This window comes from Mastigoproctus giganteus, chromosome 5 (assembly GCF_048544385.1).
Source record: "Mastigoproctus giganteus isolate SK-2022 chromosome 5, ASM4854438v1, whole genome shotgun sequence".
Classification (NCBI taxonomy): Eukaryota; Metazoa; Arthropoda; class Arachnida; order Uropygi; family Thelyphonidae; genus Mastigoproctus; species Mastigoproctus giganteus.
The window spans coordinates 65,176,432-65,193,050 of record NC_143579.1 but is presented as its reverse complement, the minus strand read 5'-3'; the positions used below and the strand labels follow the sequence as shown (position 1 = coordinate 65,193,050).

At 36.2% G+C, this 16,619-nt stretch overlaps 1 protein-coding gene across 7 annotated transcripts in view; it reads left to right on the top strand.

Annotated features, from left to right (window-relative positions):
• LOC150085455 (uncharacterized) overlaps window positions 1-16,619 on the top strand; it is a 1,845,429-nt gene that overhangs the window by 659,369 nt on the left and 1,169,441 nt on the right. For all 7 annotated transcript variants that reach the window (XM_090374043.1, XM_090374041.1, XM_090374042.1 and 4 more), the window contains one exon: window positions 472-629. In XM_090374043.1, coding sequence (XP_090230169.1) covers window positions 472-629 — 158 coding nt within the window. The remainder of the gene's footprint in view (window positions 1-471; window positions 630-16,619) is intronic.

Here is a 16,619-nt window from a genome sequence, read left to right as displayed (position 1 = left end):
TTGCAAAAGTTCGATAGATCATTGATAGGACACCATGGGCCTTCCTTGCAACCTGTTTACAATGCTCAGAGAATTTCATGTCTGACCGTATCGTAACACCCAAGTCCCTTTCCTCCAGTACTGGGTTTAGTTGAACTCCACCAAGTGAATAAGATTTTTTTGGGATTACTGTTTCCCAGGTGTAATACCTTACACTTTGTTGGATTAAAGCACAGCTGCCATTTTTCTGACCATTCCTGAAGTCTATCTAGGAATTGAATTGAATTGAAAAATCACTGTGTATTTGTCCATTATACGATAGTATAAATGTGAACATTTTAACTATTAGAATTCTTTTATGGAAATCCAGTATAGTTATTAATTGATGTTTTATTACATTTATAATTTTTGGCTGCTTTTGTATTTATTTTCTCAGAATACCAACTTTAACTGTATTTTTGATGAGACTTTAATCATTTTTATTGCCTTTAGGTGACAAGGCACCTAAAAGTCCTGGACGTAAATTCACAGATTTGGTGTCTACACTGCAGAATTCTTTGAACGAAAAGGAAAAAATGCTGAAAAATAGAATACAAGCTTCTTTACCTCAAGATCTTGATATACTGGAAACACTTGTCATTCAGCACAAGGTGACTATTCATGTGTAACATTTTGTAACTTATACAGTTTTTATTATGCACTAATTCTTTATAACACTATAAGTTGTACAAGAATTTCATCTGTAACTGTCTCTCTAGTCCCCTTCTGAGAAGAGATGTAAAAGAATTGTTGGTTCCAATCTCATAATATGTTGTAAATTGCACACATGATTTTCTTAAGAGTGTGCATGGCACTCTTCGTTATTTGAACCTCTCCTCTCCTTTCTTCATATTTTGCTGTCGCAGGCCATGTGCTGACATGGGAAGAACCCAGTGTTCATTGGAAAAGTGTATGAGTAAATTTTGTTATTGTTCATTTCATATAGAACAGATGGAGTGTAGTAACTTGGAATAATGTGTAATATCTAATAATTATTTAAATCTATATCTCTTATTATTTGGTACATATCAAATAATTGGTGATTTTCAACTATTTTATTTTTATACTAGTTTATTACCTGTGAGCTGCACTTCTAGAACAGCCATTATTTATATATACAGTAAACCCCCGCTATTCGCGGGGGGGTTACGTTCCTGAGAAATGCCGCGAATACCGAAAACGCGAATACTGAATTATGGCTCCCATAGTAATAAAAGGGTTCCATTCAAAAGTATGAATTATATAAGAAAAACTAGTCTAAAATTTTGTCTATGTATGTATTATATGTACCTTCATGATATGACTATGTACATAGTGAAATGCAAGCATATGGCATCGAAATGAAAATAAGAAACAATTTAATATTAAATGTAATATTTATTACAAATTTCAAACAAATCTTTCAAACCAGCGCCTTTGCTAGCACAAAAACCTATCCCGCCAGTGCTATCACCAGTTTCGCTAAAGTGTTGATAAAGGAGTTTTGCCTTTTCACGAATGATGAGTGATCTTAACGGAATTTTATTTTGAGTTCGGTGTTTTGTCCACAGATTTAAAGCTTTTCTATTTTTTCTAATTTAACATTACGAATTACAGAGCAAATTTTTGAAGCAATTAGCGCGTTTTCACGGACACTACGGCGGATTTTTTCTTCCGATTTCTTGATTGATCATACCGTTGACTCACTGATTTTCTAATGTTTTGCCACTGAGAAGACACTTTCACCATTAGAAATTTTGTCTAATAACTCAATTTTATTCGCCAATGTCATCACCTTCTTTGATAATTTCACATTCACATTTCCCTTGTTATTCGTAGCGATATTTTTGTACGGGTTAGAAAGAACTTGTTCACAATAAAGTCACTTTCTTCCGTTAACACACTCGAAAAAGTCTGTTTTACACTGCGAAACGGTAGATTTATCACTTTTGTAAGCATATCAATTTATAAATTGATAAATTTATTTAATTTATGAGCATATAAATTAAATAAATTAAACAAACGACGAAACCTTCCATGACAAGCACATAACACATACAGGCGCCTCCGTAGCCAGGTGGGAAGGAGCAGCAGTGCGTAGCACACGCTTCTTGATTAGACCGGGGTTCGAGCCCGTCACCACCAAATACAGAGGATGCGGAAAGGTCAGGAATGACCACCGCATATCCCGGAGCAATATGGCCTTAGTTGCTAATGCTCCTAAAAAAAAACCAAATAACAAAATAAAAAATAACATAACACATACTGAACAAGGATTAGCGAGAAACATCCACGCTCGCGATTTTGTCACCCCTCTCCCCCCCCCACCCACTGAGCACTGTTTTGACTGGGAAAGATAATTTTAGCCACACCCATGTTTTTTTTTTATGGCGGAAAATGTTCACGGCGCTTTAAAATTCACATGTTTTTAGGTTTCATTTTATATTAAATCGGCGATCGCGAATACAGATACTGCGAATAGCGGGGGTTTACTGTATATATACTGTAGTCTGAATAAATGGAATTTAAATAAAATTATGCAGCATGTTGTTACATAATTGAAAAATTACATATACATGATTTATTATATATAAATAAATAACAGTAAAATTCCCTGTTTAGCAGCAAGGCGTAGCATATAAAGTAATTTCAGTAGAACCATTGGTCACAGTGGTCATAGATTTGATGATAAGAATAGTAGAATAACCATGACCCTCATTGCTGTGAGGAATCAAGAACCTCATCTGTCTTGAGGTGAAACACACACACACACACACACACACACACATATATATATATATATATATATATATATATATAGGTGTATAAAGTATTTGTCTGGAGATTGTGTGGTGAGTTTCCATCAACTTTATTCATCCAGCTCTGTATAGAGTATTCTGCTAAGAGAGTTTGTTGATGTACATTTGGGGAGCAGAAGACCATATCGCTGAAGTATACATGCGAATTGATAAAAGGCAAAGCTGGTTATATTTAATGATGGTTTTGAAAAGTGAGGCTTGTTTCTCAGGGAAGCCCTACGTCAGTATGGGATTCCACATTCTGAACCTCATTGCCATTGAGATAAGCTTCAATGTCCAACTTTTTTCTTCTTTTTGTGATTACCATGTGCAGACTTTTTATCGGATTGAGTTCAGGGTCTATTTTTTGAATGCATTTCTCAAGATTCAGAATGGCCACATTTACAACTCTGTTTGTGGGGTGGGTGTCTCCTATATCATCTGACTTAATGTACATCTTATAATCATCTATATAAGAAGAAAAACTATCATATGTTGTCAGAAATGGTTCCAGAATGGCTGAAAAACCGAAGACCCGAGAGGACAACTTTGGTCTCCTGAAGATACTTATGAGAGATTAACACCCTTGGCTGAGGTAGACTTTATAACTTTGAGGAGGTTACTTGAAATTTTAAAGATGCTTTGCAATGTATGAGTAAGGCTAGACACTGAGAGGCAGTCATACTCCAAAGAAAATAATACCAATTTGAGATTTCTTATTTAGTGTTTCTTTTCTGTATTCTGAACAGATTATATAGTAAGTCGTTGTTGTGGACAGTGTTGTATATGAGCATCTCAAGGATAGTTTTCTCAAAGATTTTTAGTAGTGTGCAGTTTATTGAGATTGGCCAGTAATATTTGGGTGTATTTGGATTCCTGATTTTGGGGATGGGCTTGATGAAATAACTGTTCCCAATATTTGTTATCACTCCAGATTTTAGGATTAAGAATGAATGGACGTTAAGAATGGTGTCTATTATGAAAGACAATACATATCTTGATAACGAAGATGAAAATGCCATCTATGCCTACTGTTGACTTATGGAGATGGTTGTTTATTGTTTTGATCAGTTGCTTCTACATAATCTTTAGTATTGATATGGGGACTCTTGATTTTTTTTTTTTTTGATGAGGCATTCTCCATAATGGTTGTGCAGCTGCGATGGATTACATCAAATGAACCAGTTAATTATTAACGTTCATCTTTGGGCAATTTCAGGTCATCGTGGCCTTAAAGTAGGAGAATAATTATCAGGAAATAATACAGCATGACATCCTCCCTTTTCTACAATTTAAGCAATAAATGGTTTATTTTTAGTGTTATGCTCAATTGATTTTGTGTTGTGGACTAATCATTTCAAGTTCCGGTGGGCTTCTTGTCAGCACTATAGGTAATTTATTAAAACTCTGTTCACAGGAATCTTTTCACAAATGTCTACCACAACAAAACTAAAAGGTTGTTAATTTAAACGAGAATTGTCAAAATTCAGTATAGTGTTAATAGGAGTATCTGACTAAAATTTTTTCTTTGTTATGGGCATTCTTACCATGTAGGAAGTTTAAATCAAAACTGATGTACTTTGGTCTCTTTTACTTCAAATTAACAAGGTTTTATTGTAATGTGATTTCCCAATTCCTGCAGTGGAATGTACTGTAGATAACTGCTGAATCCTATGTGTAGAATCTTTCTTTCTGACATCTGCTGTAATCTTCTATTCTAGAAATTTCAACAGTTGAATATGAAATTGGAACAGTCAAGTCCAAATGCTGCTCCAGGTCAGGATGGCACCCATATAATGATAAATCATCTCTCTACCGAAAGTTTGAAAGACCCTGTTAACTGCTTACTTTTTTTTTTTTTTTTTTTTTTTTTTTTTTGTAGCAATACCTATCCATCTGCTTGGAGGTATGTAATTACTCTTCCTATCCCTAATACTGGGAATGATCTGCTGATCCAACAAATCCATATGTCTAAATAAAATATTAGAGTGGATATTGTGATGAAGACTCACATGGTTGCTGTATACAATTTGGAATTTAGGAAGAACTGCTCCTCTACCTTGGATCTACCTGCTCAGACTGAAACAAAGATCAGGATGCTTTCATTAGAAAGCAGCACCTAATTACAGTAAATCTTGATGTTGAAATGTTTCTGACTGCATGGAGGAGTAGAATTTTTCAAGATCTCTACTGACTGGCTTACAGTTAATATTCTTATACTTCTTATTTTAAGAGCTTTCCAAATTCAATGTAGAGGAGGTCATCTAACCATGCACATATAAGAGGAGGAGATTCCTCAGGGTCCAGTCTTGAGTGCAGTCCTCTTGTCATTAGAGTGAGTAATAAGGTAGATAGTTATTTCTTCAACCGTTGACATATCACACTCAAAATTTGAATGTTGCAGGTGGTGAATGGTAAAGTTGAGACCCGGATGCACTAATTACAGAAACGTACAACTTACAGAAACAACTCTGTTTCTGTAAGTTGTAAGTTGCGTGTAGATCCAACCATATATTTGAGCAAAATACCATTCCTAGTGGTCAGTTTTTTTTTTTTTTCTCTCTCTCTCTATCTAGGCCCAAGACACTGGACACCAATTTCAAGACCACATATTAAAACTTTGTACCATTTCTCTCAAAACTAAACATACGGAGTTTATAACCATGCATTTTGGTGCAAAGAGACATGCACTGCTATATCTGTATAAATCTCTTGTTAGATCCCAACTTGATTATAGTGCATCAGTTTATGCTTCAGCCATACAAAAAAGCTTCCTTCCTCAGCTGTATGTCATCCACCATAGTGTTTTTTACTGTGTTAGGAGCTTTAAGAACCTCTCTGCACAGCTTATATGCAGAAGAAATGGAACATTACAAATTAAAATAAAATTATTTGTTGTCTATTTGAAAATAAACGTTTCATATTTTTTTCAAAAAGCAAATGAAAATCATCCAATTGTAATTGGGCTGTGTGATCTCTTCTCTGAATGGGGAATAATCTTTGCACTAAATGTAACCTCTGAGCCTCCTTAGCTGCTATTTAACGTTAACATCTCTCTCCCTCTCTCTCCTGAACTTGCACCAGTTACATGCCCCTCATGGTGCCGAAACAATAATAGATATCGAAGACCTTAGTAGAAGTGGCAGCATTATTTCTGAGCCTTTGAGATGTGTCTAAAGCCATTTCAATCATTGTTGGGATACTGAATATTGAGTTACATGTGATCAAAGCCATCTGTCTATGGATGGCATAGAAAGACCTTAAATTTTCTACGCTGTAATATATACAGGTGACCCTCCGCTTAACGCTGATAATTTTTTCCGGAAAAACGGAGCTCTAAGCGAATCCGTGCTAAGCAAGCGCCGCTTTCCCATAAGGTAACATATGTATTTGTGAGTTGCAGTCGGCGCCATAGGATATTTCCTAATCAATAATAAATGGTAGTGAAAAGATTCACAAATGTCGGTTGAAATATTTAATATTCAAATATTTGTATATATAAAATATTCTGCATTACATACATATATAATTATATGGTAACTACTTACGTATCAAAATTAAACTTAAAATTCCAATTAAAATCATGAATTTAATTGATCTAAATTGATTTTAATTGATTTAATTTAATTGATGAATTTAATCATGAAAAATGTGTCGATTTTGGGTTGAACTTTGGCCCTCTTCCAAATAAACTAAAAGGGGTATTAATTTTAAATCTCCCGCAGCCCACCCAACAATAAAGTCAACCGATCCTTTGTCGCTTTGAAACCTGGCATGTTTTTTCTTCTTTCAATACGAAACCTCTTTTAGGCATTCGTTTCCACAAAAGTCCTGCTTCATCTATGTTAAAAACTTGTTGAGAAGTATAACACATAATACCCCTCTTCAATAATTTTAACAAATTTTTTTTTGAAAGTTTCGGCTCCTTGATCTGCACTTGCGGCTTCTCCCTGGATTTTAAATCTATTCAACCAGCCCTTGCCAGTTTTAAATGGTTCCATATTTTTATTTTTATGTGAGTTTTCTTCAGATCATCATTTGGCTAATTTCTCTCTCTCTTTTTTATTTATAATATTTAACTTAACTGAATTCTGCATTGGATATTATCTTTAATAAAATTAGTTAAAGTTTCTCCATTTCAATCCTAGCCGGCCTCGCCATTACCAATTTAGTTTCTTGCAGTGGAACAGCTGTCTTCCCCGCTGCTAAAATTAATTCTTTATTTTTTATAATTGTTCTTATAGTTAAGCTTGCCAGGCCTAAATTGTGGCACACATCTGCTTGTCGTTGACCGAAATCGATTCGCTTGAAAACGTCTAATTTAATTTTAAAATTCAGTCTTTTCCTTACATTTATAGTCTTCATACTGTGTTCAGACGTCGTTGCTTTTTCATTCTTGTTTGCCATTATTAACTCTTTGAAAATGTCACTGCGTTGGTTGCATTAATTATGATACAATGTTCAAGTAAACTGTCCGTTACACACGATGTCTAATACTGTACTGAGTGATGACTAGACTTCGGATAAATGCATATAACGCATATGTTACATGCAATATACTTGATCATTTTTAAAAATATTGATCTCGGAATACATAACAATACACTGTACTGCAATTAAATTAGCGTGCGAGAAAATTTCACTGAGTGTGGGAAACATTTTAATGCTGTTTTGCTATTCATTTTCAAGCTATCGACTACATCAAATGAAAAGATTTTTCATTAAATATGCCAAAAAATGCAATTTGTAAAAGAGCGTTATAGTGATTTGTGACAGCGTAATAGTCAGATACGGGTTATAATATAAGAACAGCTTTATAGCGAATCAGCGTAAAGCGAACCACGTTATAACAAGGGCCTGCTGTATAGATACCTTATGTACTATAACTGCTCTCGTTGGAAATAACCTTACTGTGCATCATTTAATAATTGCATTTCAAACTAAATCAGGATATAATGATGATATGCTGGATCATCAGTGATATGGGCATGTGGCAGTGAAGAAGCTGACTGAGCTGCAAAGAATTGTAATGAAGATGAAATTGAGAACTATCAGATTATTCCTTTTATGCATTTAAAAATTGTGCAGAAAGTAAATAAATTTTGACAAATCTGTGGAGAGAACAAGGAGATTAAACTTTAACCACTTATTGCATGCCGACATATATGGCATTCCTGTTTTCATCAAATAAATGGGAGGAGGAGGAGGTAGTATTAACAAGGTTTGATAGTTGGCCCTAATTTCAACCCATGCAGTGGGTTGAAATTATGAAAAGGATAACTTCCTTTATGCCTGGATTGCAAAATTCACAATATGGTATAATATATAATCGATTCCGGTTATTTGGGGCACATTGGGACTAGTGCATTTTGGCCCGATTAAGTGGCTGCCCCATTTATCCGAAGTGTCACGTAAAAAAAAGTTAAAAATACAGTGGACCCCTGCTTTACAATTGGTTCACTGTACAATCAAATCATGTTACAATGGAGTCACCATAGTAAAGTACTACCGTTTACTATGCGATGTGTAGTAAGCGCCGGTCATTTTGATCTCATTTGTGAATTAAATTTTAATTCTATTAAACAGCGATTCTAATTAGCAAAAATAGGAGAAATATTATCCACAGGCTATAAAAGTAAAGATATATTAAGCACAAATTTACTCTTTATCCAATTTAAAAATTAAATGATATGTGAAAATCAGAAGAATATACGTGACAATCAGAATAATTAATATGTACTGTAATATGTACATACTAACTAGTTGGCTTTTCTGTTCACTGACATTTTTGGGTGGGAGTTAAAATTTAAAACAGTAAAAAGATACGCAATTAATAAGAAAGAACATGGCACACACAAATTGCAAGTAACACAATACTCGCAAGTGAGAATGGAGTAACAAGTTACTAAGCTTTAAAAATAGGAGTAAAAAGAAGATTCTGAAAATTAATTTTGTTATATGATTGAAGAATCCATGGAAGTGTAAACACATTTCACCAAAATAACCCACAGAATTCCAGCTGTCGGTATTATAGCAAATTCAGTAAGATCGAGTTTACTAGCTGTTTATGATATATTGCACTAACAGAAAAGCCTAATAAACAAGTGACTGCTAATTGTTTTATGGTTGTGACCTCCAGAAATCCGACCGAACCACGTGGTACAGTCGGAGACAATTGTATGGTAATCTCCAGTGCTGCAGTCTCCTGCCCCGATTAAATGGCATGTTGTCCCAATTAAGCAAAGTAAACCTGGCTATTTTCTCGATTGGGTTCTGTTTTTTAAGATTTGCCCCAAATAAACGGCTGCCCCAATTAACAGGTGGCATAAATAACCGGAATCCATTATATTGCCTATAGACTACCCATGCTTTGAATCCATCTGAAATGAATCCTTCCAGTCATGTTCCTTTGATTCCAGTAGAAGCTCTGCAAGGATCAAGAAAGCAAACTTATGTAGCATCAGCAAAATAAATAAATTAAAAAAAAAAAAAAAAAAAAAATTCCATCCCAAGTCTAGTTCTCCCTATTTGTCTAGTTCTCCCTCGAATTTATTCAACCCATCCACTTTCACAACAACAGATGGAAGCCTGTTCCTGTTCCAAAAATCAACCACCCACTAGCTGAAGGAAAACTTCCTCACATCTACCCTGCAACCATCCTTCCTCAACATGAATTTATGCCCCACTCATGTGTGTAGCTTCAGCAAGTGGAAGAATACCATTAACATGCCTCAAAATGCTGCAATTTGCAGAACTGCAGCCTTTTTAGGTAAGAGCACCCTTTTGTTCCCTTCACCAATCTGGTTGCTGTTCTCTGCACCAATTCCAGCAGATCTACATCATTCCTAAAATGAGGCTTCCTGACCTGTATACAGTACTGAAGATGTGACCTAACCATGGCCTTATATAAAGGGATAATCACCTTCTTATCCCTCTAGAAAAGTTTCTGTATATCAGTGAAAAACACCATGAGCTGTCCTGGAAGCATGTCTGCACTGCTCAGAGAATTTTGTATCTGCCTGCACAATTACCCCCAGGCCTTTTACATTCTCCACTACCTTGAGTGTAGTACCACACAGTTGATAAGTTACTCTAGGGTTACTGCTACCCATGTACAGTACCTTGCATTTGTCAATGCTAAACCCAATTTTCCTAGAACTTGCAGTAGTTCACCCTGATGACTGTCGCTAACCTTTGTACCATCTGCCAACTTAGACATTATGCCTGATATACCTTCATCATTATCATTGATAAATACTGAAAACAGCAATGGACCCAATGGCAAACCCTGGGGAACTCCACTAATACCATTAGTCCTCAAAGAGCAGTGCTCATTGATAGCCACTCTGTCTTCTTCCACTTAAACATCCCTCTATCCATAGCAGTAACTTGACCTCAATGCCACATTGCTCCAATTTGTACAACAGTCTTCTATGTGTAACAGGTATCAAAATCCTTCCCAAAATTCTAGTATGGGATATCAAAATAAATTTTTGCATCCAGTTCTTTTGTTATTGTACCATAGTAACCTGTTAGATTGGTTAGACAACCCCCCCCCCCTGGCAAATCCATGTTGTGATACAATACAATTATATGCCTGTCTAAGTGGTCCTGTATTACTTCTTTAAACAGTAATTCCATTGTTTTCCTGGAACAGATGTTAAGCTAACAGGTCTGTAATTACTCGTGTCATCTCCTTTTGATCCCCATTTAAATTGCTGATATATTTGCACTTCTCCAGTCAGTAGGTCTTTCCCTGAATCCAAGAATGCCCTCATAATTATGGCTAAGGGTTTCCTTACCTCCTTTGCTGCCTGCTTTAATACAGGGTGTCTATAAACGGTGGGAACACTTTAAATAATTTACTGCACATGGAGTAAGAGAGATACCATTTACTTACTTATACCATGTGAAAGAGAAAACATGAAAGTTGCCAAGTTGTTACTGTCGAGGTGTGTAGTTCCATCATTCACTGCCAGTTGGCGTTACCTGTCATCCCCCTACCACATGCATAACCTTGTTGAAAGATGGCAGCTTCCAATCCTGAGAAGGCATTTTGTGTGCTACTGTTTGATAAGAACAAGTGTGCAAGAGGTGTTCAAAGGAAATTTTGAAGTGCATACAGTAGAAAGCTAACCAACCAGGAAGGCTATTTCCAAGTGGCATAAGCAATTTGTAAACAGTTGCTTGTTCTGGCCTAGTGTTACTGTTGATAATGTGGAATGAGTGAGAGACATTGAAAGTTGATAGCCTAAATAAATTTATGGCTCAGCTGGACAGGTATTTTGAACGAACGGAGGGGTGAAGTGGAAGTTTTTTTTTTGGCTGATGCTGCATAAGCTTGCTTTCTTGCATCATATGTCTCTACTAATGCTAATAGCCGGCCGGGCTAGCCGGGTGGGTAAAGTGCCTGCCCGGCAACCCAAAGGTCGCGGGTTCGATTCCTGCCTAGGGCTTGGATCAAAGTACTGCAAAAACCTTGGGAGGTGCATTATGGCCACAGAAGCCTATGCGCCAACAACTACCAAAAAAAAAAAAAAAAAAAACCCCAACTAATGCTAATGTTATTATTCACATGTAGCCCCAATAAATTGGTGCAGATAGCATCACGTGAGCTGCAAATGCCAGCCCCGACAGTATGGAAGGTTCCTTGTAAAAAACTTTCTATGAAGCCGTATAAATTGCACTTAGTGCATATGTTAAAGGAAGATGACAAAGAGAAGCATTTCCAATTTTGTTGTGAACTGCAAGGACTGACAGAACAACATGCCAATTTCTTTAATCACATAGTGTTTTGCGATGAGGCCACATTTTACACCACTGGGAAGGTCAACCGACACAATTGTCGGATCTGGGACACCCAGAAACCTGAAGAGATAATTGAATATGGGTGTGATTGGCCAAAAGTGAATGTTTTCTGCACCTTTTCACGGCGAAAACTGTATGGACCTTTCTTCTTTGCTGAGGGCACTGTAACTGAGCAATCCTACCTCGATATGCTGCAGCAATGGTTGATGCCTAAAGTTCAGGAAGATAGTGATGACTTTATTTACCAGCAAGACAGGGCCCCTCCCCACTCCATAATGATATTCAGGCCTACCTTAACACTGAGCTAAACAAGCGCTGGATCGGATGTGTTGGAGAAAGGGACGAATGTTTCTTGAAATGGCCGCTGAGATCACTGGACGTGTGATTTCTTCTTGTGGGGCTATATAAAGGATCATGTTTATGTACCACCTTTGCCATGTGACATCCAGGAACTAAAGCAGAGAATTGAAAAAGCTACCACCACGGTCACACAGGATATGCTGGACAGGGTACATCAAGAGTTTGATTACCGTGGGGACATTTTCAGTGTCACATGTGGTTCCCACATTGAATTCTTGTGAAGTGATGTGATGTGATGAAAAAAAAAACTTTGACATTTTCTCTTTCACAGGGTATGTATATGACATTGATATCTGTCCTAGTCTTTGTGCAATAAACCACTAAAAGTGTTTCAACATTTATAAACGCCCTGTATAATTCGATAGATTCCATCTATCCCTGGTGCCTTTTTTATGTCCATCTTCAACAATTTTTCTTCTCCACTTTCCTTTCAGCTATCAGAAAATTATTTAGCTCCTCTTTAGAGTTTGATAAACTTCTAGCTTCTCCTGCCCTAAAGAATTCCTGGTGTTGAATGTAGATGCAAAATACCTGTCAAATTTGTCTGCAATCTGAACAGGGTCATCTACAGTTATCAAGTGGCCCAATATGGTTCAACCTCTTCTTTCTACTGTTAATATAAGCATAGAAAACTTGGCTGCTTTACTTTGCATTCTTTGCCAGAGACTTCTTATAGCCTACCTTAGTTTGCCTAACCTGCTTTGTGACTTGATTACACACTAATTTATATCTACAGTAGGCTTCTGTATCACCTGATAATTTATATGCATCTCATTCACTTTTCTTCTCTGCCACGTGTCTCGATAGTTCATCTGACATCCATTTAGGTCTAAGCCTTGAAAAGTATTTCTTTGTTGGTATGAAAAGCCTTCTTTGATTAATTTCCTAAATACTTCCCATTTAGAATTTGCTGTTGGTAGCATCATCAGTTGTGGTCCCACTTCACACAATTTAACACATTGACTGCCGTGTCGGCCATATTTGTCTGGCACCATTACATTTTTCAGGTGCCGCATCGGACATATATTGCCGACACCCACTGTTTCAGTGGGAGCTGTGTTGGCTGTATAGCACTGACGATTGTTGGAAATTTACATTATTTTTGAAAAGCGTAGCCTCCGGTATTACATGTGATGAAATTTGCATGGTGCTATGAGACAAAATAAGGTAGTAACTGGTCATTATTTAAAAATTCTTTATTATTACAAATTTTATAATTACAAAATTATGAAGATTTATAGTGTTGTCCAAAACACTCCAAACACATGAAAGGCTGATGAATACACTCTGGTCAATATGTCAACTCTTTATCTCTTTCTGCTAGCAACTGATCTATCTTCTGACTCTTTCAGTTTTGCATTATAAAAAATGCACATCCTTCTAACTTTCTTGTTGTTTGCTTCGATTTTTGTCGTTAGTATATGAGTGTTACCACATTTTGGCCTTTCACGTTTCTCTTTCTGTTCTATATTTAGCAAATCCATAACTACCTCTTCCCGAAAGCTTCTTATTTTTATTTGTTTGTCTATCACTCTTGTATACCACATATGCATTGACAACTGATATTCTGAATATATATTCTATTGCTAATTTCCGGTACCACTTTACCCCCTTTCTTAGTGTTGTGGCATATGAACCCATTTGATCTGACAGATCAATGCCTGCCTTTCCTTTATTATTTATAATCTAGAATAGGAAGGTTTTTTTTTTTTTTTGCTTCTTTCCGTCTTCCTTTACTGGTGGACGGTCCACAAGTAAAGGAAGACGGAAAGAAGCAAAAGAAGCACCCCACTAACCATTTCTGAGGCATGCTTTGTTGTTAGTAGTCTCACATCTCAAGCATCTCTCCACTTTAGAACAATATTTCCATTTTTTACCTTCCTTGGCGATTGTCTCACCTTTATTTAGCTTTGAGTACATGATTTCTTTGGGAATAAATTTTTTATTCGCTCGTACAAATGTACAACCAACGTGAGGTTTTTTTTTTTTTATGAAGAAACGATAATGCCAGATGGTAGCTGGTATAAATGTTGTCTATGTACAAGGTGCAACCTTCATTTAGATGTCCTTGTGGTAACTTTTTGCAGACCTTTGCAGCTAAACCTATGGATTTTATATAATTTTTCAGATTTACCTGAATACAGGTATATCCTTCAGGGGAACATAATTTGAACAGCTTGATTCCATACCTTTGCGCTTTATTTGGAATATACTGTTGGAATATCAGCCTGCCCCTCCAAGGAATAAGTTTCGTCAATGACAAAATGTTTGCTCGGGAAAAATATTTTCTGATATTTCAGCTGCAAAACATCTATCAGGTATTGTATCTTACTGAGCCTGTCCCCTGGAATAGCAGTTTCATTGTCTGAAAAGTGAATGAGGTGCAACAACAATTCAAATGTTGCGAGAGACAATTTTTGTTACTAAATTATTTTTATGGATAGGTTTTGTTGACCAGTAAGATGCAATACTGCCCAATCTTACTAGTCCCATCCACATAAAAAGCCCGAAAAACTTTCATCTCATCAGCAGTTGTTGAAACTCACTTTTTTAGATGACTCTACCGCAAATCTCGGTTACTCTGAATTTTCTGTTTGGCCTATCTGTTTGTTTCTGTTACAATAAGATTTATTACTTCTTCATCAGAAAATAAAGAAAACTCCTCAAGATGAGTAATGTTTCTTGATACATCTATTTGTAGTCACGATTTGCCTGTAAAATCAAATCAAATCATTTTTTGTGTCCTTCGTCCACTCAACAGCCTCATTTGTTTCAGTCACTTCAAACTCAGGTTCTTCAGTATTTTCAAATTGCTTATCCGTGTTTTCTTCTTCCATCCAGTCTTGAAGCACTTCAATATTTTCCGGTATTTCAGTATATCCTTCATTTAAAGAAATATCCCAGTCAGGATCTTTTACTGAATCATCAGTCAGAGTCTAAATCTTTTTCATCTTCAGAATTACTACTAAGATTTTCAGCAATTTCTCTTAGTTCTTCTTTTAACCATTGCTGTTTAGGTGTTTTTTTTTTTTTTTTTTTTTTTTTACAACACACTTGTACAAACTTGCGGAGAAACATAATAATAATGGGGATAATACAGTGCGCTAATGAACTTGTTTTCACAAAATCTATAACAGTATTGACAAACTTATTGCGACGTTTGAGAATTTATTTTATCGAGATTTGTTTTATTGTAGCATGCACTGCATGGGCAATAAACTAATCACAAATGACCTTCGTATGTATGCCGTAATAGCGTCACACGTATGTGGTCGACATGGCATCTCAAGAAATAAAGTAACCTTCTGGGTTATATCGGCCACATATATGCGACACAAAAAAAAGACCTTTTTTTTTTTTTTTATATATATATTTTAAGCGGAAAAAAAACTGCATAACACTGACATTTCAATATTTATTTTAGAATTACTAATCAGTCAAATTATTTACTAAATATTTTTTGGCCCTGGGGAATTTTTCTTGTAGCTTGGCAGTCAACGTGTTAAAAACTGTCTGAGACCTCTGCAGTCATCCTTACGAAAAACAAAGCCTTTCCCTTAATCCCCGATGGTAGCTTTGTCTTTAATTAAATTCCACATTAGTACATTGTGATCATTGCCACTCAGTGGGTCTTTTACCTGCAGATTCTTAATGCATATAGAGTCACTGCTGATAATCAGATCAAGAGTATGGCTTCCTCTTGTTGCCTCTCTAACATGCTTCTCTAGAAAACAGTCACCCAAGAAATCCACAGAATTCTTGCTAGTGTGTGAGTGGCCAACCCACAAATTCCAGTCAACATCTGGAAAGTTAAAATCCCCCATTATGAGATTCTGATTTGCTCGCCCACTCTATTTCCCTGTATAGCTGTTGTGGTAAACTTGTCAAAGTCATTAAGCCTATATAACACACTCCTACTGTCAGTGTTGTTTTTCCAGTGCTTATATCACACCAACTGACTAAACATTGCACTCGTCATCCAAATCAACTGAATGCACTGACTTAAATTTACTATTCTTCTTAACTAAGAGCATAAACACTTTACATCTTCTGTCCTCATTGTACTCCCCAAATTCAAATTCTGCATTTCTTATATCTGTGTGACACAATGTCTCTGATAAATACTTTTAAATTCAATCCTAACTCTCAACTTTTTACCAACATTGCCCTGTATTTGCTATCACGTTCGATCTCTTACTCTTAATATCATTTGTGCCAACATGTACAACAATATCAATTTTGTGCACTTAAAAGATATCTGCTCTACAACACATCTACTGTTTCTCCTAGGAGACATGCCCCGGTCTGAACAATAGAATCACCAACAATAATTAGCTCCTGTGAGACTAGTACATTCTGCCTTGAAGATTGCCACTGTGTTGTCTGATACACAACAGTGAGTTCTGGCATTGAGTTGTTTCTTCACTCTCTACACCTGTCACACACATGAAGACTTCCTCCATGGCTGGATCCCGTGCTGTTCCAGAAAGTCTGCAAACATTTCACAAGTTGCACATTTTTTTAGGTTATGATACATTGGAGAATTGTCTGCTTTAGTTCCCCTCCCCCCCCTGAGCCACAGCACTCCTGCTACTTTGTGCTCATTTATTTGCTGCTCTAGTTTTAGGCATGATTTCCAATTAAAATTAATTAACA